This window comes from Alosa pseudoharengus, unplaced genomic scaffold (assembly GCF_046254945.1).
Source record: "Alosa pseudoharengus isolate Yale_2024_CS ecotype anadromous, Long Island Sound unplaced genomic scaffold, YU_APseudo_1.1 YU_APseudo_1.1_scf_19, whole genome shotgun sequence".
Taxonomy (NCBI): domain Eukaryota; kingdom Metazoa; phylum Chordata; class Actinopteri; order Clupeiformes; family Clupeidae; genus Alosa; species Alosa pseudoharengus.
In genome coordinates this window covers 9,661,408-9,686,084 of record NW_027468657.1, presented here as the reverse complement: position 1 = coordinate 9,686,084, position 24,677 = coordinate 9,661,408, and the positions used below count along the sequence as shown (strand labels likewise).

Genomic DNA, 24,677 nt, shown 5'->3' with positions numbered 1-24,677 from the left:
GATACCACTCTTGAGCCTAATCATTAGCCTGATGCAGACATAAAATGATAGAGGTATGCCTACGGTAGGCAAGTCCATAGATATATAGGCAAGTCAAGTAGGCCTACATATTCTATGGTAGGCAAGTCAAATTTTGATTGGACAATGTAAAGCGAAAGGTTACGTGGCACAGGAAATTTTGCGCAGCCTCTGTGTGTACCCGTAGTGTTAGTGGCAAGATGGTGGCGGCCAGGATGCAGCTCACTTTATACACGGTTTTGCTTCTGAACTTTTTCAACAGTTTCGTCTCCGCTTTATACTTTCATATCGGGGAAACGGAGAAGAAATGTTTCATAGAAGAAATTCCAGACGAAACTATGATAATTGGTAGTTATTCAAATGTTGTTTATTGCTGAGTTTTCTTGCTAGCCTGCTTGCTAATCATTGAGACACGGAAGTTAGCTGTTAGCTCGGCTAACTACTTTCTGGAACTGACTGAAGGATAACTAGTGGCATCAGTCTACGTCACCTAGTTTGCTAGCAAGCTTGTTGGCAAACCACCATTGTTTGAACTGCATTTTAGAGTGTATACTGTTATACATTTCTAAGTGAATTACGATGTTTCACATGTTACGTTAAAGGTAACGATAGTAATATTAACGTAAAATCGTTGTCATCGATTCACTTAGCTAACCTACCGTTATCCCCTTCTTAGTATTCAGTGTTTAGAATGTCAAAGGTTGTAAGGTTGGTCTTGGTACATGTTGGCAACGAATCTAGCAAGCAGCTACGCAAAGACATGTCACTTAATCCAGATGTCAAGAGACGTTGCCGGTCCCTTCTGGTTTCTCCACCAACTGGTTTTCTTCTGCGTGCATGCGCTGTGTTCGTAATAGCAGCAGCAGTTGTCAGACATTCACACACAGACATTGTCAAACATATACTGATGTTTTTTAGTCGCATTTTATATCTATGTCGTGAGCATTACATTAACGTTACAGCCACTCGAGTGAAATGCATGCATATTTCTGCAAATGGCAAGTTGGATTCCACCCTGCAACAGCAAAACAGTTTTGTCTACCACTTACTCCACCTCTTCTCATGTCGATTTCTAATAATCTATCAACGTATCCCGTAAGCAGCACACAGGCAATACGTTGTGTTATCTGAAACAAGTGGTTGCCTTGACCTAAACCAATTGGTTACCTGGCCTGCGTTAATAGCATTAAATAGCCGCAGCCTAAAGTATAGCAAAGACAGTGGACAGTTCTTAGTGTGGTTCAGTATTTAGTCATCAACTCGATTCCGCTTCCCGGGGTGCTGACGTATTTAGGGTAATATACTAATAAAAATACTTAGGCAACTAAATGGTGAGTGAAAAAATAATTAACATTGTACAGTACGCCACCAGTCCAGTGAGATTTGTTATTCCCGTCCACCAGTCCAGTGTTTTGCTATTCAGGGATCGAATGACGCGAGTTTGTTCAAATGCATCCATTTGTTAAATACAATGGTCTGGGTAGTGCTGACGTGGTTAATTGATACATGATTGCAAAACTCTTGTGTATGAGGAAGAGTAGTTCAGAAAGTCGAGCAGCATGTCAGTGGGGTGACAGTTCATTTTTACTATTGCAGGATGGAAGCTAGTTTGCAAAATATGTATATATATTTTTGTACATGTGTCTGTAGAGTACACATGCTGTAGAAATAAAATGTAGCTTGAAATCAATCAATACATTTTTTGTGGATGTCAGACCCTTGCTGCTGATGTGGTGATGCACATGCAAGAGAAAACCAGTTGGTGTTGAAATCAGAAGGGGCAAAACACTCATGATCTTGGTCATGAAGATTTGTTGTTTTGCTAGTCGCTTTGCATAGCCTATTTTTTTGAGTGGACTTGTTCATTTTTTGGTTGACAGTCAGTTGTTTTGCATTGCAACTAAAATGATATTACAGCAAGTGAGCTATGCTAGCTGCCTTGTCATTTTGATGTTATTGATTTTACTGTAATGTTAAGTTTCGGTAGCCTACATTACCTGCGGCATACATCACACACCTGCTTTCTATCGCTCTGTGTTCAGAAGGTGATGTTTGGTCACCCAATCCTAACTACACTATGTTAGATGAAATGCTAGTTTTCTTTATCAATGTTGGTTGTGAACCTATGTCACTTATAATGTCAATGCTCAACCTTTCAGGAAACTACCGTGTACAGCTGTATGACAAAATGAAAGAGGAGTACATGCCTGCCACTCAAGGACTTGGCATGTTTGTTGAAGTGAAAGACCCTGACGAGAAGGTAAATAGGTTTATAGAGTTGACAGGTGTCAGAGGTATAACATTTCCCTTGTGGACAATAAAGACTTTTCTATCGGTCTGTATGCAAATACAGAGGGAGAAGTGCATTTGTACACTGTAAGGAGGATGAAAAGTACAGGTTTTTTCAAGTGCTTTCATTGTGTTTGTTTGTTTTTATTTCATTGTGTTTGTGTTTGTTCTGCAGCTGATCCTTTCTCGTCAGTATGGCTCAGAGGGAAGGTTCACATTTACCTCTCACACCCCTGGTGAACATCAGATCTGCCTTCATTCCAATTCCTCCAAGTTCTCCCTTTTTGCGGGTGGGATGCTTGTAAGTATATGTTTAAAAAAAAAAAAATCAGAATCTCACCCTACCATAAGCACCTCCATGGTTTTTGTATGGAAATGCAAATCTAGGCTGCGCTTGGTTGACCTTTACTCATAGTACTCTATAGCTCACACAATGTTAAACATTATTATTATTATTATTATTATTATTATTATAGAGAGTCCCTTAGGCCATGTTCAAACTAGACTTCTTTGTTTGACCAGGGCGCTCTTTTGATTTAAAAAAAAACGCTGGCAGCAAAAAGCAGTCGAGAGAGTATTTTACTGCCATGACAATGTGTGCTAATCAGAGTTAATGATAGCTAACATGCTAATTTTTCAAACAACTGCAATAAAGACACATGCTGACCAGAAAATGTGGGACTCCATTAATGAATATGGTGATACAGTTTCACTCTTGCGTCATATAGCTCATTGTGCTCACAGTTGATCGTAATACCTTTTTTCACTGCTACGTCTCCATTTTTGCTGGTTACAAACGTCTAATTACTCGGCTTGTAAATGGTCAGCTGTCAGAAAAACGCTTGACGTAGGGCACTTTTTTCTGAGAAGTTTCATTTTTCTCGACTTTAAAAAGACGCTCTGAGCTGCAGAATTTTTTTTTTTTAAAACACGGTCTACTCTATAGGATTAAATGGAAAACGGAAGCTGGCAGCTTAAAAAATAAGCCTAGTCTGAATGAAAGCCTTACACAACTACACATGTGTAGACTGTGGGTTAGGTTATCATGTATAATTGTATGTGTATGTAAACAGTAGGCCCCCCTACGGCACTGTCTTTAGTTTGCTTTGGTTCTGTCTGTTTCTGATCACATGCATTTCTTTTCTCACCTCCAGAGAGTACACCTGGACATCCAGGTTGGGGAGCACACCAACAACTATGCAGAAATCGCAGCCAAAGATAAGCTGACGGAGCTCCAGTTGAGGGTTCGTCAGCTGGTGGAGCAGGTGGATCAGATTCAGAAAGAGCAGAACTATCAGCGGGTAAGTATTTAGTCATGTCAAGTCTATGGACTTAATTATAAAGACTCCGGAGTCCAGACATATAACTTACTAATTCTTTTACAATTATTTAAAATTGTTTTAAATAATTACTAATTATTTACATAACCAAAGGCCATGTTTTCATTTTAACTGTAACAGCAAATTAATAGTCGAGGGAATAAATTTTTTTTTTAATAAATAAGTAAGTAAACTGGCTGGGAATAAGATAACTAGTTAATGTGATGAAATGCACCATATTGAATTTCTCACGGGACGTCTGAGTGACTGTTTGCCCTGTGTTTCCCCTGCAGTATCGCGAGGAGCGCTTCCGTCAGACCAGCGAGAGCACCAATCAGAGAGTGCTGTGGTGGTCCATCGTCCAGACACTGATCCTAGTGGCCATTGGCTTCTGGCAAATGAGGCACCTCAAGAGCTTCTTCGAGGCCAAAAAATTAGTGTAGTGTGTGTGAGTGTATATGTGTGTGTGTGCAGAGTGTTCTTTTTTGTCTTGAAAGTACATACCTTGTACAGTGAATGCAGTATGCAGAAAATGGTTTTGGCGAAAACTTCAAAAAATGCCAGAACACAAGCCGGTGGATTTATTTTCTTTCAAAAACAAGTCCCCTTCCCTAAATGTTTAGTTTTAATTGCTTTGAGATTCTGATTAATTTTACAACTTCTTTTTGTCACCTACCCTCTCTCAATATGAATCTTTACCATGCTTAAAATGCATTTTAAATGCCTGGTTGACTTAGTTTGAAGCCAGTCAAATGATGGCTAAATTGGAGTCATTGCACAGTCAGTGAGGAGCTGTTCAAATTTTGTCTTGCAGTGTCATGAAAGGGTTAAAACCACTGCCCTTGTATTTACATTAACAGTTCTCAGTTACTTTCAACCATCTTTCATCTTCAAAGTTACTATATATTACATGCAGTTCCTCAAATTAGAAAGCAATTTGCCTTATTTGTGCATACTAGACATTTGCCATGTGGACTTACAGCTTTGAACTGGATTATAGGCTAGCTGACACACATCCCTTTCATCCAACTAGGTTGTGTGTTAGGTAGTTTACTTGCAATGGTTTGTTACTGTCGATGATATTTAAGGTTTTGGTTGTGTAGAAATGAATGTATGTTTTTTGGTTATAGTTTTCTATCCCAGTTTCTTGGGTAGCACATTCTGCAAATGGACACAAGCTATCTCAATCCTTGGCAAGTTCTTGGAGAATTTAGACATATTTTGTATCTTTCTGAAGGTGGCAACCATTATTTTTTGGGGAATTTCATTTATGTGCTATAAAAACACTTTTTACAGTTAAGTGTTTGTAATACAACTAGTTATTTGTACCTCTGATGGTTATGTCCACCTCTGACACAAAGTTTGAAGGCATCCCTCCTCCATGACTCTCTTTGCTTGTCGTAGCTGGCCTTTTTTGTTTACCTATGGAAGGAAACGGATAGAAAAATCAATATTTGGGTGTTAACATGAGTCTGAAACATTGTAACAATCATGAGCTGAGTTTCAGGAAATGCGTTTTTCTAACCAACAGTTAAACTTCTTCCTCCTCATGCAAATGCTCAAGTAATCGATTGTGTATGGATCGTTTGATTGAACACAACAGTGTTCAGGGAATGGGGACTTTGGCCTTAGTGTTTGCCATGGGAGGACACCTCATCCCAAGAAAATGTGAGGACAAAATGTATCTGTGGAAGCTGCAAAAGCAAGCGCAATTTTTTGTTCATTTGGCCTTGTCGTAAGAACCTTTTTCAGCAACATGCAACCCTTTCTCTGAACTACTGTTAAAGAGGCACTGATGATGCTGATAGATGGCTGATGCTTACTGGTTCCATCCTACTTTGTTTGTTTGTTTTTGTTTGTTTTTAAACATCTGGCTGTTTGTGTCACACCTTTAGACTTTTCAAACAAATGTTTGAGTCATTGGGCTGAGGCTTTTTATTAAATAAATGTGAGGGGTAACAATATTTGCATCAAAAAATGTTTATAATTGCACTCAAAGGAAAAAAATAAAATAAAAGATTTGCCTCCTTTTATTTTTGTATTCCATTATTCCAGAGCCCAGTCTTATGGGTGAAAGTATCATGTGGGTGAGGGTGTATATGAGTTTGGCTTGAAATTAGGCCAGAGGTCACAATTATGAAAGGTTTCTGAAATGTTGAGAAATCTTACTTCACACTCATAAACCAAGGACACGATGCAGCTTGATTCTCAAACCTCTTGATTGAAAAAAAAAGGTAAAGAATGTACTAATGTTAATTCCATGTATATCACAAATAATGTTAGCCTATGACTTGATTGAGGCATATTTTGCCTCATGAAGACCCAGTTGCTTTCCTGTCTGGCCCACTTGGTATTGAAGTTGAATAGCCCTGGTCACAAATATACACATATTTTACACATAGCCTATACACACACATTTCTGTACTTTAGGCCTAGTTATCAGGAAAAACTTCTGTCAGGGCATCACAGAATATGCATATATAAATGAACATACCACACAACATGAAATAGCTCAATAACTGATGATGGTAAAATTTCTCTTTTTCTGTTTTCTTCTGACATTAGAAACGTCTCTTGTGTTATGTAGAAAGCACGTGGATCCCCCTGCCCCCAACGAAAACGATGATTCTAACAATAAAATATAGCTGCAAGCAGCAATGCGGGGGCCAAGCAGTGCGCTATAGCAGGAATGGCGTTGCCATGGCAGGAGCAAGCACTCACAGCAAGTTTGATTGCAATTGGATAAAGAACGGCTGAGAAATAAGCTCATTTACTTTGTTAGAGCGCCCCTAGATGCCAAATTACACCAATGTCCTTGTGTGTTCTCACAATCAGCTACCATGTCCCTCTACCAAGTTTGGACTTCATACACCAAAGTGTTGCTGAGATGTGAGCTCACATTCTTTATTACAGCACCCCTAGAGGTCAAATGAGACTTTTTTTCCTTACATGTCCTCACAATCAGCTAATATGTCCATGTATCAAGTTTGGACTTCATACAACGAAGCGTTGCTGAGATTTGAGCCCACTTCCTGTATTACAGCGCCCCCTATAGAGGCCAAATGATGCCAATTTCCTACTGTGTCCTCACAATCAGATACCAAGTCCCTGTACCAAGTTTGGACTTCATACATCAAAGAATTGCTGAGATACAAGCTCACATCCTGTATTGCAGCGCCCCCTGTAGAGGCCAAATGACGCCAGTTTCCTAGTGCATCCCCACAATCAGGTACCAAGTCTCTATACCAAGTTTGGACTTCGTACATCAAAGCGTTGCTGAGATACAAGCTCACTTCCTGTATTGCAGCGCCCCCTATAGAGGCCAAATGATGCCAATTTCCTAGGGCGTCCTCACAATCAGATACCAAGTCCCTGTACTAAGTTTGGACTTCATACATTAAAGCGTAGCCGAGATGTTAGCCCACTTCCTGTTTGGCGGCATCGTCGCCATGTGTGATTGACTGTCACGGGCAAATAAACTTGAAATTAAAAAATCTGACAAGTATTGTTTGTGTGGCTCGGTCTGAAGATCATCTCCGCCAAGTTCTGTGAAAATCGGATGAAATTTGTAACCGCTGAAACTTTTCATAGAGTTTGGACTAAATCCAATATGGCGGAGGTCCAATATGGCGGAAAGTGACGGGATAGGGGTCGATGAACTCAAGATTGTTCAAGGATTCAGACGCTACCTCAATTGTGAAAATTAGACAAAAGAGTCAAGGATCACGAGCATGAACGCATTTCCAGCTTTGAACTGGTGGTGGCGCTAGAGTGTTCAATGTATATGCATGAAAATTGGTGCGAGTGATTGGGACAGTGTCCTGACTAATGGTATCAAGTCTTGTTATGTTAACTCAAAGCGTCACCTAGATGTTTGTCCACTTCCTGTTTGGTGGCTTCATTGCCATATTGGATTGGCTGTCACGAGCAAACAAAAATGAAATTAAAAAATCTGACCAGTATCGTTTGTGCGGCTCGGTCTGAAGATCATCTCCTCCAAGTTCTGTGAAAATCGGATGAAATTTGTAACCGCTGAAACTTTTCGTAGAGTTTGGACTAAATCCAATATGGCGGAGGTCCAATATGGCGGAAAGTGATGGGATAGGGGTCATTGAACTTAGGTCGGTCCATGGATTCCAACGGTGCCTGATATGTGAAAATCGGACGCACCATTCAATGGTCACATGCATGAATGCAATCCAGGTTCGACCCATTGGTGGCGCTAGAGTGTTGGGCATAGAGTTCTGGAAATTGGTGAGAGTGATCATGGGACAGTGCTGAATCAGTGTGCCTAATTTCATAACTTTAGACCCAGCGGTTCAATTTTCGGCCAGATTTTGACCTGTTGGTGGCGCTAGATGGCTGGGTTTAGAGGTCCGTAAATGAGTGTGAATGGTCAGTGGAGTGTCCCGAAACTTTCTGCCAAAAAATCTGCACTTTTTAGCCAGGCGTTCTATGGGCTGCCATAGACTCCAATGGCAGAAGTTTTATAATAAATATAGCTGCAAGCAGCAATGCGGGGGCCAAGCAGTGCGCTATAGCAGGAATGACGTTGCCATGGCAGGAGCAAGCACTCACAGCAAGTTTGATTGCAATTGGATAAAGAACGGCTGAGAAATAAGCTCATTTACTTTGTTAGAGCGCCCCTAGATGCCAAATTACACCAATGTCCTTGTGTGTTCTCACAATCAGCTACCATGTCCCTCTACCAAGTTTGGACTTCATACACCAAAGTGTTGCTGAGATGTGAGCTCACATTCTTTATTACAGCACCCCTAGAGGTCAAATGAGACCACTTTCCTTACATGTCCTCACAATCAGCTAATATGTCCATGTATCAAGTTTGGACTTCATACAACGAAGCGTTGCTGAGATTTGAGCCCACTTCCTGTATTACAGCGCCCCCTATAGAGGCCAAATGATGCCAATTTCCTACTGTGTCCTCACAATCAGATACCAAGTCCCTGTACCAAGTGTGGACTTCATACATCAAAGAATTGCTGAGATACAAGCTCACATCCTGTATTGCAGCGCCCCCTGTAGAGGCCAAATGACGCCAGTTTCCTAGTGCATCCCCACAATCAGGTACCAAGTCTCTATACCAAGTTTGGACTTCGTACATCAAAGCGTTGCTGAGATACAAGCTCACTTCCTGTATTGCAGCGCCCCCTATAGAGGCCAAATGATGCCAATTTCCTAGGGCGTCCTCACAATCAGATACCAAGTCCCTGTACTAAGTTTGGACTTCATACATTAAAGCGTAGCCGAGATGTTAGCCCACTTCCTGTTTGGCGGCATCGTCGCCATGTGTGATTGACTGTCACGGGCAAATAAACTTGAAATTAAAAAATCTGACAAGTATTGTTTGTGTGGCTCGGTCTGAAGATCATCTCCGCCAAGTTCTGTGAAAATCGGATGAAATTTGTAACCGCTGAAACTTTTCATAGAGTTTGGACTAAATCCAATATGGCGGAGGTCCAATATGGCGGAAAGTGACGGGATAGGGGTCGATGAACTCAAGATTGTTCAAGGATTCAGACGCTACCTCAATTGTGAAAATTAGACAAAAGAGTCAAGGATCACGAGCATGAACGCATGTCCAGCTTTGAACTGGTGGTGGCGCTAGAGTGTTCAATGTATATGCATGAAAATTGGTGCGAGTGATTGGGACAGTGTCCTGACTAATGGTATCAAGTCTTGTTATGTTAACTCAAAGCGTCACCTAGATGTTTTACCACTTCCTGTTTGGTGGCTTCATTGCCATATTGGATTGGCTGTCACGAGCAAACAAAAATGAAATTAAAAAATCTGACCAGTATCGTTTGTGCGGCTCGGTCTGAAGATCATCCCCTCCAAGTTCTGTGAAAATCGGATGAAATTTGTAACCGCTGAAACTTTTCGTAGAGTTTGGACTAAATCCAATATGGCGGAGGTCCAATATGGCGGAAAGTGATGGGATAGGGGTCATTGAAATTAGGTCGGTCCAGGGATTCCAACGGTGCCTGATATGTGAAAATCGGACGCACCATTCAATGGTCACATGCATGAATGCAATCCAGGTTCGACCCATTGGTGGCGCTAGAGTGTTGGGCATAGAGTTCTGGAAATTGGTGAGAGTGATCATGGGACAGTGCTGAATCAGTGTGCCTAATTTCATAACTTTAGACCCAGCGGTTCAATTTTCGGCCAGATTTTGACCTGTTGGTGGCGCTAGATGGCTGGGTTTAGAGGTCCGTAAATGAGTGTGAATGGTCAGTGGAGTGTCCCGAAACTTTCTGCCAAAAAATCTGAACTTTTTAGCCAGGCGTTCTATGGGCTGCCATAGACTCCAATGGCAGAAGTTTTATAATAATAATAAATATAGCTGCAAGCAGCAATGCGGGGGCCTAGCAGAGCGCTATAGCAGGAATGGCGTTGCCACGGCATGAGCAAGCACTCACAGCAAAAGGCCAAATTACACCAATGTCCTTGTGCGTTCTCACAATCAGCTACCATGTCCCTCTACCAAGTTTGGACTTCATACACCAAAGTGTTGCTGAGATGTGAGCTCACTTTCTTTATTACAGCACCCCTAGAGGCCAAATGAGACCACTTTCCTTCATGTCCTCACAATCAGCTAATATGTCCCTGTACCAAGTTTGGACTTCATACACCGAAGTGTTGCTGAGATACAAGCTCACTTCCTGTATTACAGCGCCCCCTATGGAGGCCAAATGATGCCAATTTCTTCCTCACAAGAAATGTGTCTTGCAGGGTCCTCACAATCAGATACAAAGTCCCTGTACCAAGTTTGGACTTCATACATGAAAGCGTCTCCGAGATGTTAGCCCACTTCCTGTTTTGCGGCTTTATCGCCATATTTGATTGGCTGTCATGGGCCAATAAAGTGGAATTTGAAAAATCTGACAAGTATGGTTTGTGCGGCTCGGTCTAAAGATCATCTCCGCCAAGTTCCGTGAAAATCAGATGAAATTTGTAACCGCTGAAACTTTTCGTAGAGTTTGGACTAAATCCAATATGGCGGAGGTCCAATATGATGGAAAGTGACGGGATAGGGGTCGATGAACTCGGGATCGTCCAAGGATTCAGACGCTACCTCAATTGTGAAAATCAGACAAAAGAGTCAAGAATCATGTGCATGAACGCATGTCCAACATTGAACTGCAGGTGGCGCTAGAGCGTTCAATGTATATGCATAAGAATTGCTGTGAGTGATTGGGACAGTGTCCTGACTAATAGTATCGAGTTTTGTTATATTAACTCAAAGCGTCTTCGATATGTTAGTCCACTTCCTGTTTGGCGGCTTCGTCACCATATTTGATTGGCTGTCACGGGCAAACAAAAATGAAATTGAAAAATCTGACAAATATCGTTTTTGCGGCTCGGGCAGAAGATCATCTCCGCCAAGTTCTGTGAAAATCGGATGAAATTTGTAACCGCTGAAACTTTTCGTAGAGTTTGGACTAAATCCAATATGTCGGAGGTCCAATATTGCAGAAAGTGACGGGATAGGAGTCGATGAACTCGGGATGGTCCAGGGATTCAGACGCTACCTCAATTGTGAAAATCAGACAAAAGAGTCAAGGAATACGCGCATGAACGCATGTCCAGCATTAAACTGGTGGTGGCGCTAGAGTATTCAATGTATGCATAAAAATTGCTGTGAGAGATTGGGACAGTGTCCTGACTAATGGTACCGAGTTTTGTTATGTTAGCTCAAAATGCCACAGAGATGTTAGTCCACTTCCTGTTTGGCAGCTTCATCGCCATATTTGATTGGCTGTCACGGGCAAACAAAAATGAAATTGAAAAATCTGACAAGTATCTTTTGTGCGGCTCGGGAAGAAGATCATCTCCGCCAAGTTCCATGAAAATCGGATGAAATTTCTGACCGCTGAAACTTTTTGTAGAGTTTGGACTAAATCCAATATGACGGAGGTCCAATATGGCGGAAAGTGACGTAATAGGGTTCATTGAAATTAGGTCGGTCCAGGGATTCCAACGGTGCCTGATATGTGAAAATCGGACGCACCGTTCAATGGTCACATGCGTGAATGCAATCCAGGTTCGACCCATTGGTGGCGCTAGAGTGTTGGGCATAGAGTTCTGTAAATTGGTGAGAGTCATCATGGGACAGTGCTGAATCAGTGTGCCAAATGTCATAACTTTAGACCCAGCGGTTCAATTTTCGGCCAGATTTTGACCTGTTGGTGGCGCTAGATGGCTGGGTTTAGAGGTCCGTAAATGAGTGTGAGTGGTCAGTGGAGTGTCCCGAAACTTTCTGCCAAAAAATCTGAACTTTTTAGCCAGGCGTTCTATGGGCTGCCATAGACTCCAATGGCAGAAGTGTAATAATAGGAAAAGCTAGTAACTCAATGGGTGCCTTCGCAGCTTCGCTGCTTGGCCCCCAATAATAAATATAGCTGCAAGCAGCAATGCGGGGGCCAAGCAGTGCGCTATAGCAGGAATGGCGTTGCCATGGGATGAGCAAGCACTCACAGCAAGTTTGATGGCAATTGGATAAAGAACGGCTGAGAAATAAGCTAATTTACTTTGTTAAAGCACAACTAGAGGCCAAATTACACCAATGTCCTTGTGCGTTCTTACAATCAGCTCCCATATCCGTCTACCAAGTTTGGACTTCATACACCAAAGTGTTGCTGAGATGTGAGCTCACTTTCTTTATTGCAACACCCCTAGAGGCCAAATGAGACCACTTTCCTTGCATATCCTCACAATCAGCTAATATGTCCATGTATCAAGTTTGGACTTCATACAACGAAGCGTTGCTGAGATATGAGCCCACTTCCTGTATTACAGCGCCCCCTATAGAGGCCAAATGATGCCAATTTCCTACTGTGTCCTCACAATCAGATACCAAGTCCCTGTACCAAGTTTGGACTTCATACATCAAAGCGTTGCTGAGATACAAGCTCACTTCCTGTATTGCAGCGCCCCCTGTAGAGGCCAAATGACGCCAATTTCCTAGTGCATCCCCACAATCAGGTACCAAGTCTCTATACCAAGTTTGGACTTCGTACATCAAAGCATTGCTGAGATACAAGCTCACTTCCTGTATTGCAGCGCCCCCTATAGAGGCCAAATGATGCCAATTTCCTAGTGCGTCCTCACAATCAGATACCAAGTCCCTGTACCAAGTTTGGACTTCATACATTAAAGCGTAGCCGAGATGTTAGCCCACTTCCTGTTAGGCGGCATCGTCGCCATGTGTGATTTGCTGTCACGGGCAAATAAACTTAAAATTAAAAAATCTGACAAGTATCGTTTGTGCGGCTCGGTCTGAAGATCATCTCCGCCAAGTTCTGAGAAAATCGGAAGAAATTTGTAACCGCTGAAACTTTTCGTAGAGTTTGGACTAAATCCAACATGGCGGAGGTCCAATATGGCGGAAAGTGACGGGATAGGGGTCGATGAACTTGGGATGTTCCAAGGATTAAGACGCTACCTCAATTGTGAAAATCAGACAAAAGAGTCAAGGATCACGCGCATGAACGCATGTCCAGCATTGAACTGGTGGTGGCGCTAGAGTGTTCAATGTATATGCATAAAAATTGCTGTGAGTGATTGGGACAGTGTCCTGACTAATGGTATCGAGTTTTGTTATGTTAACTCAAAGCGTCACGGAGATGTTAGTCCACTTCCTGTTTGGCGGCTTCATCACCATATTTGATTGGCTGTTACAGGCAAACAAAAATGAAATTGAAAAATCTGACAAGTATCGTTTTTGCGGCTCGGGCAGAAGATCATCTCCGCCAAGTTCTGTGAAAATCGGATGAAATTTGTAACCGCTGAAACTTTTCGTAGAGTTTGGACTAAATCCAATATGTCGGAGGTCCAATATTGCAGAAAGTGACGGGATAGGAGTCGATGAACTCGGGATGGTCCAGGGATTCAGACGCTACCTCAATTGTGAAAATCAGACAAAAGAGTCAAGGAATACGCGCATGAACGCATGTCCAGCATTAAACTGGTGGTGGCGCTAGAGTATTCAATGTATGCATAAAAATTGCTGTGAGAGATTGGGACAGTGTCCTGACTAATGGTACCGAGTTTTGTTATGTTAGCTCAAAATGCCACAGAGATGTTAGTCCACTTCCTGTTTGGCAGCTTCATCGCCATATTTGATTGGCTGTCACGGGCAAACAAAAATGAAATTGAAAAATCTGACAAGTATCTTTTGTGCGGCTCGGGAAGAAGATCATCTCCGCCAAGTTCCATGAAAATCGGATGAAATTTCTGACCGCTGAAACTTTTTGTAGAGTTTGGACTAAATCCAATATGACGGAGGTCCAATATGGCGGAAAGTGACGTAATAGGGTTCATTGAAATTAGGTCGGTCCAGGGATTCCAACGGTGCCTGATATGTGAAAATCGGACGCACCGTTCAATGGTCACATGCGTGAATGCAATCCAGGTTCGACCCATTGGTGGCGCTAGAGTGTTGGGCATAGAGTTCTGTAAATTGGTGAGAGTCATCATGGGACAGTGCTGAATCAGTGTGCCAAATGTCATAACTTTAGACCCAGCGGTTCAATTTTCGGCCAGATTTTGACCTGTTGGTGGCGCTAGATGGCTGGGTTTAGAGGTCCGTAAATGAGTGTGAGTGGTCAGTGGAGTGTCCCGAAACTTTCTGCCAAAAAATCTGAACTTTTTAGCCAGGCGTTCTATGGGCTGCCATAGACTCCAATGGCAGAAGTGTAATAATAGGAAAAGCTAGTAACTCAATGGGTGCCTTCGCAGCTTCGCTGCTTGGCCCCCAAATATAGCTGCAAGCAGCAATGTGGGGGCCAAGCAGTGCGCTAGAGCAGGAATGGCGTTGCAATGGCATGAGCAAGCACTCACAGAAAGAAGCCAAATTACACCAATGTCCTTGTGCGTTCTCACAATCAGCTACCTTGTCCCTCTACCAAGTTTGGACTTCATACACCAAAGTGTTGCTGAGATGTGAGCTCACTTTCTTTATTACAGCACCCCTAGAGGCCAAATGAGACCACTTTCCTTGCATGTACTCACAATCAGCTAATATGTCCATGTATCAAGTTTGGACTTCATACAATGAAGCGTTGCTGAGATATGAGCCCACTTCCTGTATTACAGCGCCCCCTATAGAGGCCAAATGATGCCAATTTCCTACTGTGTCCTCACAATCAGGTTCCAAGTCCCTGTACCAAGTTTGGACTTCATACATCAAAGCGCTGCTAAGATAGGAGCTCACTTCCTGTATTGCAGCGCCCCCTATAGAGGCCAAATGATTCCAATTCCCTAGTGCGTCATCATAATCAGGTAACAGGTCCTTATACCAAGTTTAGACTTTGTACACCAAAGCATTGCTGAGATACAAGCTCACTTCCTGTATTACAGCGCCCCCTATAGAGGCCACATGATGCCAATTTCCTAGTGCGTCCTCACAATCAGATACCAAGTCCCTGTACCAAGTTTGGACTTCATACATTAAAGCATAGCCGAGATGTTCGCCCACTTCCTGTTTGGTGGCTTCATCGCCATATTTGATTGGCTGTCACGGGCAAACAAAAATGAAATGAAAAGATCTGACAAGTATCGTTTGTGCGGCTCGGTCTGAAGATCATCTCCCACAAGTTCTGTGAAAATCGGATGAAATTTGTAACCGCTGAAACTGTTCGTAGAGTTTGGACTAAATCCAATATGGTGGAGGTCCAATATGGCGGAAAGTGATAGGATAGGGGTCGATGAACTCTGTATGGTCCAAGGATTCAGACGCTACCTCAATTGTGAAAATCAGACAAAAGAGTCAAGGATCACGCGCATGAACGCATGTCCAGCATTGAACTGGTGGTGGCACTAGAGTGTTCAATGTATATGCATATAAATTGCTGTGAGTGATTGGGACAGTGTCCTGACTAATGGTATCGAGTTTTGTTATGTTAACTCAAAGCGCCACAGAGATGTTAGTCCACTTCCTGTTTGGCGCTTCATGGCCATATTTGATTGGCTGTCACGGGCAAACAAAAATGAAATTGAAAAATCTGACAAGTATCGTTTGTGCGGCTCGAGCAGAAGATCATCTCCGCCAAGTTCTGTGAAAATCGGATGAAATTTGTGAACGCTGAAACTTTTCGTAGAGTTTGGACTAAATCCAATATGGCGGAGGTCCAATATGGCGGAAAGTGGCATAATAGGAGTCATTGAACTCAGGTCGTTCCAGGGATTACAACAGTGCCTGATTTGTGAAAATCGGACCCACCGTTCAATGGTCACATGCGTGAATGCAATCCAGGTTTGACCCATTGGTGGCGCTAGAGTGTTGGGCATAGAGTTCTGTAAATTGGTGAGAGTGATCATGGGACGGTTCTGAATCAGTGCGCCGAATTTCATAACTTTAAACCCAGCGGTTCTATTTTCGGCCAAATTTCGACCCGTTGGTGGCGCTAGACGGCTGGGTTTAGAGATCCGTAAATGAGCGTGAGTGGTCAGTGGAGTGTCCCGAAACTTTCTGCCAAAAAATCTTTTTAGCCAGGCGTTCTATGGGCTGCCATAGACTCCAATGGCAGATGTGTAATAATAATAATAATAGGAAAAGCTAGTAACTCAATGGGTGCCTTCGCAGCTTCGCTGCTTGGCCCCCAATAATAGGAAAAGCTAGTAACTCAATGGGTGCCTTCGCAGCTTCGCTGCTTGGCCCCCAAATATAGTGCTCTCTTGGAAATACTCTCTCACCAAACTCAGCAGCTGGACCAGCAGAGCTATGGCTATTTGGATCAGAGAATGAGACATTAACCCTCTCGTTACACGCCAGCACAGAAGGCGGCGGTAATGTAACAGAAACTTGGGCTGCCATCCATCGATAAGGAAGAAGACCCTGCGGAACCTTTACTCACAGCAACAGTTGCAGTGGAAACATTGGCGGTTACACACAGCCAACAAAAAAAAGAAAACAGCCAGCGTGTAGGATTTTTTCCCCCCTACTACTACTACGAGAGATGCCAAGGAGTACTGGTGAACGGTTGTGGGACTAGCGATGGGGAAATGCAGTTGTTGTAGTAGGCCTACTGGGCGATATATTTAAGTTTGTGATCCAAACGCATTGAAATGATAAACTTAAGTGCTAATGTTATAGCTAACTTGGGCTGGATACAATTTAGCTGACAAGCTAATGTAAGTGCAGAAATGTTTGTCTGTTTGGCTGGCTAGCTAGCTAAATGGATAATTGACCTAAAGGAACAGCTTGTGAATATGACTTTCTATAGTCATATTGATGCAGTGATACTACAGAACTATAATCTTAAGCGATGCCAAACATTTTAGGCTTTAATGGGAGATAGTTGTCGGCTCGCTGAAATGAAATTGTACGGATTTGAGTAACTGTTATGATTAAATCAGAGCTGTAGTTCAACGCTGCCTACTTTACATTAAGGAGGAAAATGGAGATGAGTGTCCGTAAAGGGAACAACATGTTTATTCTCTTACATTTGGAGGAGTTTTAACATTGTTGGATTCCCCAGCGGCTACAACTTTAAACTTTGAATAGAGACATTTAAAGTGCCAAGATAGCCTATTTAAATTGAGTCACTTCAACAACGAAGTAATTTTGCCATCAAGTCTCAAGATGATGTATTCTTCGCGTAGAAAACCAGTGCTTTATTTCAAAGAAGACCGAAGGTAAGTTCTACATCTGTGTTAAATCCTATCTGGTTAAATCATTAACGTTACGTTAATAGAATTATCATTTGCTCAGTCCAAACCTCATATCATATCCTAGGTGAGATGGTAAGATTTGATTTGTAATTGGTTCATTATACCTACCTGTATGTGTAAGCCATAATAATGAAATATGAAGTTAAAACTCAGTTCTGATTCTATGCTGATTTCGCTCAAAAGCTCAAACTCCAAGATGAACAAACATGACATTAATCCGTGAGTAGGCCTAACATGGGTAAAGTGATATTCACACCTTTGACTGTACTGTATGCCAGTGATTGATGTAACGCATGTTCTCTTTTAAACAACACATTTATGTTTGTTTTTGTGTGGCACTGAGCTACATCCTCTTCACATCTAATATACTCAACTGTCAGACATTGCCTGCCTTCACAATATTGGGGTACACTGTCTGTCTCTATCCCAAACAATGACGAACAGTGCATAATTTGAACTGGAACACAGCTCAACACATTTGATAATTAGACATATTTGACAAGAGAGTTGCTCAGAGGAGACCTTAAGTTAACTTTGTTGCCTCAAGCTATTTCTGCAGTTAGAAGTGAATGATTAGGCCTAGTCGATTTTCTTTTTTAATCAAAATCCCAATTTCAACTAATTTTAGCAAATTGCAAAGGCTGCAATTAATTGGACAGCTTGCAGCTATGGTTATTAGCTAATATTTTGGGTTTACCAGAAGCGATGTAAAGAAGCTTCTTCTATGTAACCTATTGTCAAGCTGCAGTTGCTACCTCCTGAGGCAACACAACAAACATGTAGCAACTTGAAAAAGCGTCACAAGAAGCCAGGCAAGAAGTAGTAGTGCTGAAGGAGAGCTGGTCTTGCCCAATGAGACAAGACAAAGGCCCAATGTCTAGGCCTTGGTTCACAATTACATTATTTTCCTATATCGTCAGTTCAGCCCTGTCTGCAGTTCAGTTTTATTTCCCTTATTTTGTCGATTGTCTCAAGTCCCTTTAAGAGGTCAGAGCCCCCCCCCCAATCCCATAGGGCAAGCACTAACGGTGATGGTAGCAAGGTAAACTCCCTTCTAATAAGAAGAACCATTGAGCAGAACCCAACTTCTAAGGGGAATCCCATTACAACCTAGTGAATTATTGCCGTTTCTATATAACTTTTGTTTTATTGCTGGAAAGCAGCACTCCTGTGCTAGTCATGTGGGCATGACTCCCTCTCTGCCATCTTTGTTCCTCATTGGTGTGTACCACCTACATAGTTTAGTGACAAACCTGGGTAAGTTAACTTGGAGTAGGCCTAAATGGTAAACTCCCTAATAGCAGTTAAAGGAGGTAATTGTGCACATCTCAGGTGTGGGCCAAGAAAACTGTCAATAAATACATAAAAAGTCTGCACACTTGTTGAATATTTCCTTTTTTTATTTTGTCATACTTGGCTGAACAAGTATGCATGCTGTTCAGCCACGTATGACAAAATATTACACAAAAAAGGAAAGATTTAAGAAGTTAGGTAAGTTTTTATTGTAAGTTTAGTATTTAAACTCTCTAATAGCCCCATGAATAGCTCCGTGGCCTCATTCTCTTCTTTTAAGAGATTTAACACTCATACCAAGATATACAAACAAGCAAACAAAGTCCATCCCGGACAAGCCACCCAAGTGCTATGGAGGAGGAAGTGCACTTTGGCATCCAAGTTATGTTATCTAAGGGTGAATAAAATGGCCTCCTCTTCCATAACTAAACAAACAACCAAGAACAGAACCTATGCTAAAGCATGAACTCACACACTAGCCCTACCTCATGTGAGTAACTTTGACGTACTCTCTGAGGTAGATAACTCACCCAGATTTGTCACTAAACCACGTTCGTGGAATATACCACCAGGTGTTTTAAATGGGGAAAGTTAACAGTTGAGTGGCAAATAGTTTATTCTGACCCAACATTAACTCGCAACTGTGTGTTAATGTTATGATGGTGAGATTGTTATGGTTTGCATTTTAGACAGGCATGAAAAGTATCACATTGTAATAGTGGAAATCCTAACAGTTGAGTTCAATAATATCAATTGTGGTGATTGTTTAAGCTTGTCCTAAAGAAGAAAAATATGTTTAAACCATAATTAAAATAATTTGGTTGAAAATACCTTACAAAAAAAAAACTTGGGGCACATATTAAATGCTTGGCAAAGTCCATCAATGAACAAGAGTGTCTTGCATTAACTAAACTTAACTGAATCACATTGTGCTTAGGATCTTGTTCATGATATTAAATTGGTTTTATACGAAACTAAGGTCCAGCCCAACTATTTATTAATTTCTGATTTGACGAGAGGCATTCTGGAGTAGGCTTATCTCAGGAAATCCCCACTTGGACTCTGTACCGCTACCACTACCCTATCACTCCGATGTGAACATTCCATAAATTCAAATCGAGAGCAGCTATTTCATAACGTCAAATTTGACTGTTATTGAGTGAGAAAATGGAGTAGGATGAATGTTCAATTTAGCATATGACGTACAGAGAAGCAAAGGCTATACATATACACATGGCTTGACCTACGGCTGAACCACAGCCATGGATATCCTTACCAACCCCATTCTCACGTGTGTGTGCGCCATATTGCTTAAATAGATCTTGCATAGTCATTCAATTCAGCTAGACTTCAGACTTGGTTCTTTGCCCATCATTTCATGAGTGCCCTTGGACAAAATGGCTCTAAAGGATTGTCATTCACATTTAATTTGGTGTCTGTGCTGCTGACTGAATCACCCATTTATTTATCCGTAGTGCTCGCTTTGTCAGGTTATTCACAGGGAAGTGCACCGTGTTCAAGCTGTTTGGCCTGTGCTTGCTGCTGGTGGTGGGCTCCCTGCTGTGGCTCCAGCTGAGCTGCTCTGGGGAGCTGGGCCACGCCGCCGCGGAGGCCGGAGGCCGAGCCCAGTACCAGGCCCAGCCCTGCCCCCACGACAAGCCCATTCCCGGGCAGGACAACCCGGCCTGGGGCCCCCACAAGCTGGCCCTGATCATCCCCTTCAGGGAGCGCTTTGAGGAGTTGCTGGTGTTTGTGCCCTTCATGCACACCTTCCTCAACAAGAAGCGGATACGACACAAGATCCTGGTGATCAATCAGGTGGACCACTTTCGGTAAGCGTTGGTTTGGCTTGGTCACTCAACGTGTGTGTGTGTGTGTGTGTGTGTGTGTGTGTGTGTGTGTGTGTGTGTGTGTGTGTGTGTGTGTGTGTGTGTGTGTGTGTGTGTGTGTGTGTGTGTGTGTGTGTGTGTGTGTGTGTGTGTGTGTGTGTGTGTGTGTGTGTGTGTGTGTGTGTGTGTGTGTGTGTGTGAATTAGAGTATATTTGCTGTCGTATGGTGTGTGTTTAGTCTGTGTTTTTTTATGTATTCTACAAAGATATAGTGCAGACGTTTCATACAAATCAGCACTGATGAGTGGACCACTAGATTCCTCTTTGGTGTGGTCTGAGATTTCTATTCTAGACTCATCCCATACACTTCTAGTCAAATTCAACTAATTGCTTCTTGTGGTCCTCTAGTTGTCCATTCTGTTTGCACTCCTGGAAACACCCTGGTTCTGTGTTGGTTAAACGACAAATGATTGTAACAACTGTGTTGGTTAAATGACAATGATTGTAACAAACTTACAATCCCAATCAAAGCCAATTGTGTTTCAATCCCACAAACAAGAAGATAATTTGCGAAACCAAATCGCTGACTGTATCTTTAAAAGAGAAACATTTCCAATGTATCAGATCTTTGTACATCCAAGCACCCCTTGCCTCAGGCCAAAGATTCACACAGCTCAATGGTGTTCAGTTCTGTGACCAACCAGTGCATTTTCATCACAGAAATCAATATATGAGATTTTCCATAATCTCTGCTGTACTCCCATCTCTCCTAGTTTCAACAGAGCGTCCCTCATTAACGTGGGCTACCAGGAGAGTGGGAACGACACGGACTACATAGCCATGCATGATGTGGACCTCCTCCCCATGAACGAAGCACTGGACTACAGCTTCCCAGAGGAGGGGCCCTTCCATGTGGCCTCGCCAGAGCTGCACCCCCTCTATCACTACAAAACCTATGTAGGAGGCATCCTGCTCCTCTCCAAACAGCACTATCAAATGGTAACTCAGCCCTTTCCGTTACGCTCTTTGACATGGTTTTAAAGCAACAACAAAGCACTTTTCCACTTTGGATCCCCTGCAGGTTGTAAGCGGAATTGTCCATTACCGCTGTCGTAAATAATTTAGCCTACCGCAGCCTACCGTCTTCCATTTATATGTACCTGCCGAGTACGCTCCACCTTGCTCCACCTATCAGCTATTGTAACGTTTGCCTTAAAGTAAGTCAAATTTGTAGTTTCTTAGGTCTCATTCGAACTACAGATCCGCTACCCGATCTGGCAAACTTACATAGTACGGTTATAGCTGATAGAGGGCCGCAAAGCGAATGCAGAAGTGCCGTTCACCCTGTTACGAGTTGATGAATCACTGAAATGATTTTGGAAACATTATTTTCAGGTACAAAAGAATCTTTGGTGTTGCTTTAAGGTCTTTTCTGTTTTGTTCTGTGTTCATGGCAATTGTGCATTGCTGTTCCTGCATCATGTTAAAGGCTTGGTTGTTTATCAGCCAGCCACTTTGGGAAATCACCTACTTACAGCACAAGGAATTGAACATCTTCACTGTCTGTATCTGCATTTGGCTCATTTGTAGGAAATTGCCATTGTGTGTGTGTGAACTGTGTTAAAATTTGTCATTTCAATTGTGTGTGTGAACTGTGTTAATATTGGCTTCTTTGTGTGGCCTGTCGTTTTGTCAGTTTTAGTATTTTAGTGTTCATAGCCTAGAGAGGTATTTGGTCTTGTTTTATTTTGATGGATTATGAGAGACACTCACCAATATGTTCTGACTCTATACCATAGACTGTAAAAATAGCTCTATACATACAAGTAAACTATACATTTACAGTACTTACATAATCCATGGCACCAGGAAGTGGACCATAAACTAGCCATTATGCCGTGTGCAACTGTAGTGGACTGTCCTGTTGATGTAGTGTTGTCGCCCACAGTGCAATGGCATGTCCAACCGGTTCTGGGGTTGGGGAAGAGAAGACGACGAATTCTTCCGGAGACTCAAGACTGCTGGACTACAGGTAATCCTTTGGGTTCAATTGCGCCATCTGGTGGCAGACTATTGCTACCTCCTGTACAGATATCCTGTCTCATGGCATACAGTGCTAGTTGGCTATTCATCACAGTTAAGATTTTTCTGTGCTTCCTGCTGGTGTCAGACTTGTTTCAATATGACCACTGATACAGGTACTGATCAGTTGTCATTGTGCCTCCAGCTATTCAGGCCGACTGGGATAAAAACGGGTTACAAAACCTTCCGCCACATCCACGACCCTGCATGGAGGAAGAGAGACCAGAAGAGAATAGCATCTCAGAAGCAGGTAAAGAGGACAAGCTCATTCTGCAAAGCCATTGCTCTAATTGAATAACATATTACTGTAGTTTGGATGTTAGGCTTTCTAACAGGCATTTACAAGCCTTACTTTTCATTAAGTTCTCGGTTTGGTAACTCAGTAACAGCTTGATGTCATTTTGTGATTAAATTAAGTTGAACATGTCCTAGCCAGTGAAAAACACTATCATTTGAATATGATTAAGTTCAAACACTGCTTCTTGGAAAGTGCCGTTTTGTTCATTTTATTCAGCCTTTGTTTAAATAAACAATATAAATGACTCTAATTGCAAGATCAAGTGTCTTGCAAATCTAAGGCATGAGTTATGATAATCGCTTGTTAAACAATTTTAAAGATGTTTGTCTGTGACATTTTCATGTCTTATTATAATGTTCTTTTCTGTGTCATTTTCATTCTTTCAGGCCCTCACTTTGTTGTCTTTTTTTTTCATTGTTTCAAGCCCAATGTCTTGATCTGCGTCCATCCATACTTTGGTAAAACAGTATAATGTTGAATTATACTGGTGTTCCATGCTAATGCCATTTCTCTCCTTCTCTTTGTCTCTCTCTCTGTCTCTTTGTCTTTCTCTCCTCCTCTTTGTCTCAGGAGCAGTTTAAGGTCGACCCCTCGGGCGGCCTGACTAACCTGCGCTACACTGTGGATTCCAGGCAGGAGCTGAGCATCAGTGGGGCTCCCTGCACAGTCATCAGTGCCAAACTGGACTGTGACCTGGACGACACGCCCTGGTGCCAGTTCAACTAGTCTGCTGGCCTGCCAGCACTCTCTTTTGGGCCCCTCTCATTGGACGGATTTTTGTGGCAGGAGACACTGTCACGCATTTGACATTTTGTGATTGATTTTGATTTTTCTTTAGTTGTATTTTTACTCAGGCAAACTCTGGGTACTGGGTTAGTCCCTTTGGTTGTGGAATAATGAAATGTTTGACATGAGACAAAAAGTGGGCACGAGTGGCAAAAATGTCGCGAATCCATACATCCAAAGGCTTTAGATATCTTTTTTATGCAAATGCAAAATTGCTGTATAGCTGCCTGATTTCTTCTCAGAACAAATTAGCTGGATTTCGTGAACTGCACAGAAGTTAAATGTTTTCCGATTCCAGCCTCTTTTTATGTTTATGTTTGTTTGTTTGTTTTTATTTTAATTTTTTTGTGGAGTCAAGTTACATGGTAGGATGCAGCAGTGGCCTTTATTTCACAGGGATCCAACAGTACCTTCATGCAATGGTTCACATCTGCTGTCTACAGTGATGGAGGGGACGTCTTGAAGTGGGATACTAAGATTATCACTGGAAGGACAAAATCCTCAAATATTACAGATTGTTTTAAGGTACTCTTATGTGCGTTTGCACCTATTTATATAACATTAAGTGTCTGGAATTTATTTGCACATTGTTTTATTCTTATAAAACCCATAAAATGATTTCAATCCAACATTTCTTGTGAGAGATATGTGTGTGAAGTTTATATTGTTCTGCCTGTTCCAAAGTAGGCATCCTTAAAGGGGTGGTTCAGGATTTTGGACATAAGACCTCATTTCCAAGTAAGCAAGTGTGATATTTATCAGTGGAGACCGTTTTCAACACGTTTCATCCAGTCCATCTAATTGCAGAGTTCGCAGGTGCTAGGCTAGCGCAAGTCAACGGTATGTGCTAGCCTGCCACTAAAGACAGTCTTATCCACTCCAAAGTACACCTGAGGCTGAGTATTATATTTTTTGAGTCACTTATTTGTTCTAAAAAGCCTTTCAAATGTGTCAATGACGTCATTCATTAGTAGAAAGTTAGTGAGTTGTGGGCAACAACGACCCAACCTGTAAGAAATCGAAAGGACGTAAGTACTTGTTCATTCAACTTTTGACCTATAATCCATA

At 42.1% G+C, this 24,677-nt stretch overlaps 2 protein-coding genes across 5 annotated transcripts; both read left to right on the top strand.

Annotated features, from left to right (window-relative positions):
* Window positions 1-205: 205 nt before the first annotated feature.
* On the top strand, window positions 206-5,659 carry tmed9 (transmembrane p24 trafficking protein 9). The gene is made up of 5 exons (XM_076291646.1): window positions 206-366; window positions 2,178-2,278; window positions 2,483-2,608; window positions 3,462-3,608; window positions 3,920-5,659. The coding sequence occupies exons 1-5, from the start codon at window positions 219-221 to the stop codon at window positions 4,067-4,069; spliced, it is 672 nt and encodes a 223-aa protein (XP_076147761.1). The 5' UTR covers window positions 206-218; the 3' UTR covers window positions 4,070-5,659.
* A 10,878-nt stretch (window positions 5,660-16,537) lies between these two features.
* b4galt7 (xylosylprotein beta 1,4-galactosyltransferase, polypeptide 7 (galactosyltransferase I)) lies at window positions 16,538-24,238 on the top strand. 4 transcript variants are annotated; one of them, XM_076291645.1, is made up of 6 exons: window positions 16,538-17,285; window positions 20,105-20,446; window positions 21,217-21,442; window positions 22,392-22,475; window positions 22,671-22,775; window positions 23,394-24,238. In XM_076291645.1, the coding sequence occupies exons 1-6, from the start codon at window positions 17,233-17,235 to the stop codon at window positions 23,547-23,549; spliced, it is 966 nt and encodes a 321-aa protein (XP_076147760.1). In that variant the 5' UTR covers window positions 16,538-17,232; the 3' UTR covers window positions 23,550-24,238. The 4 variants fall into 4 exon arrangements, with proteins under 4 accessions (XP_076147760.1, XP_076147759.1, XP_076147758.1 ...); XM_076291644.1 differs by having other exon boundaries at window positions 20,090-20,446; window positions 23,400-24,238; XM_076291643.1 differs by having other exon boundaries at window positions 20,090-20,446; window positions 23,397-24,238.
* Window positions 24,239-24,677: the final 439 nt, after the last annotated feature.

Excerpts from the sequence above, each read along its gene's own strand:
- tmed9 (XM_076291646.1), top strand. The coding sequence starts at position 219 with ATGGTGGCGGCCAGGATGCAGCTCACTTTATACACGGTTTTGCTTCTG. Across the intron at positions 2,279-2,482 it reads TGAAAGACCCTGACGAGAAG|CTGATCCTTTCTCGTCAGTA; the intron begins GTAAATAGGTTT and ends TTTGTTCTGCAG. Across the intron at positions 3,609-3,919 it reads AAGAGCAGAACTATCAGCGG|TATCGCGAGGAGCGCTTCCG; the intron begins GTAAGTATTTAG and ends TTTCCCCTGCAG.
- b4galt7 (XM_076291642.1), top strand. The coding sequence starts at position 17,233 with ATGATGTATTCTTCGCGTAGAAAACCAGTGCTTTATTTCAAAGAAGAC. Across the intron at positions 17,286-20,089 it reads TATTTCAAAGAAGACCGAAG|TGCTCGCTTTGTCAGGTTAT; the intron begins GTAAGTTCTACA and ends ATTTATCCGTAG. Across the intron at positions 21,443-22,391 it reads CCAAACAGCACTATCAAATG|TGCAATGGCATGTCCAACCG; the intron begins GTAACTCAGCCC and ends TGTCGCCCACAG.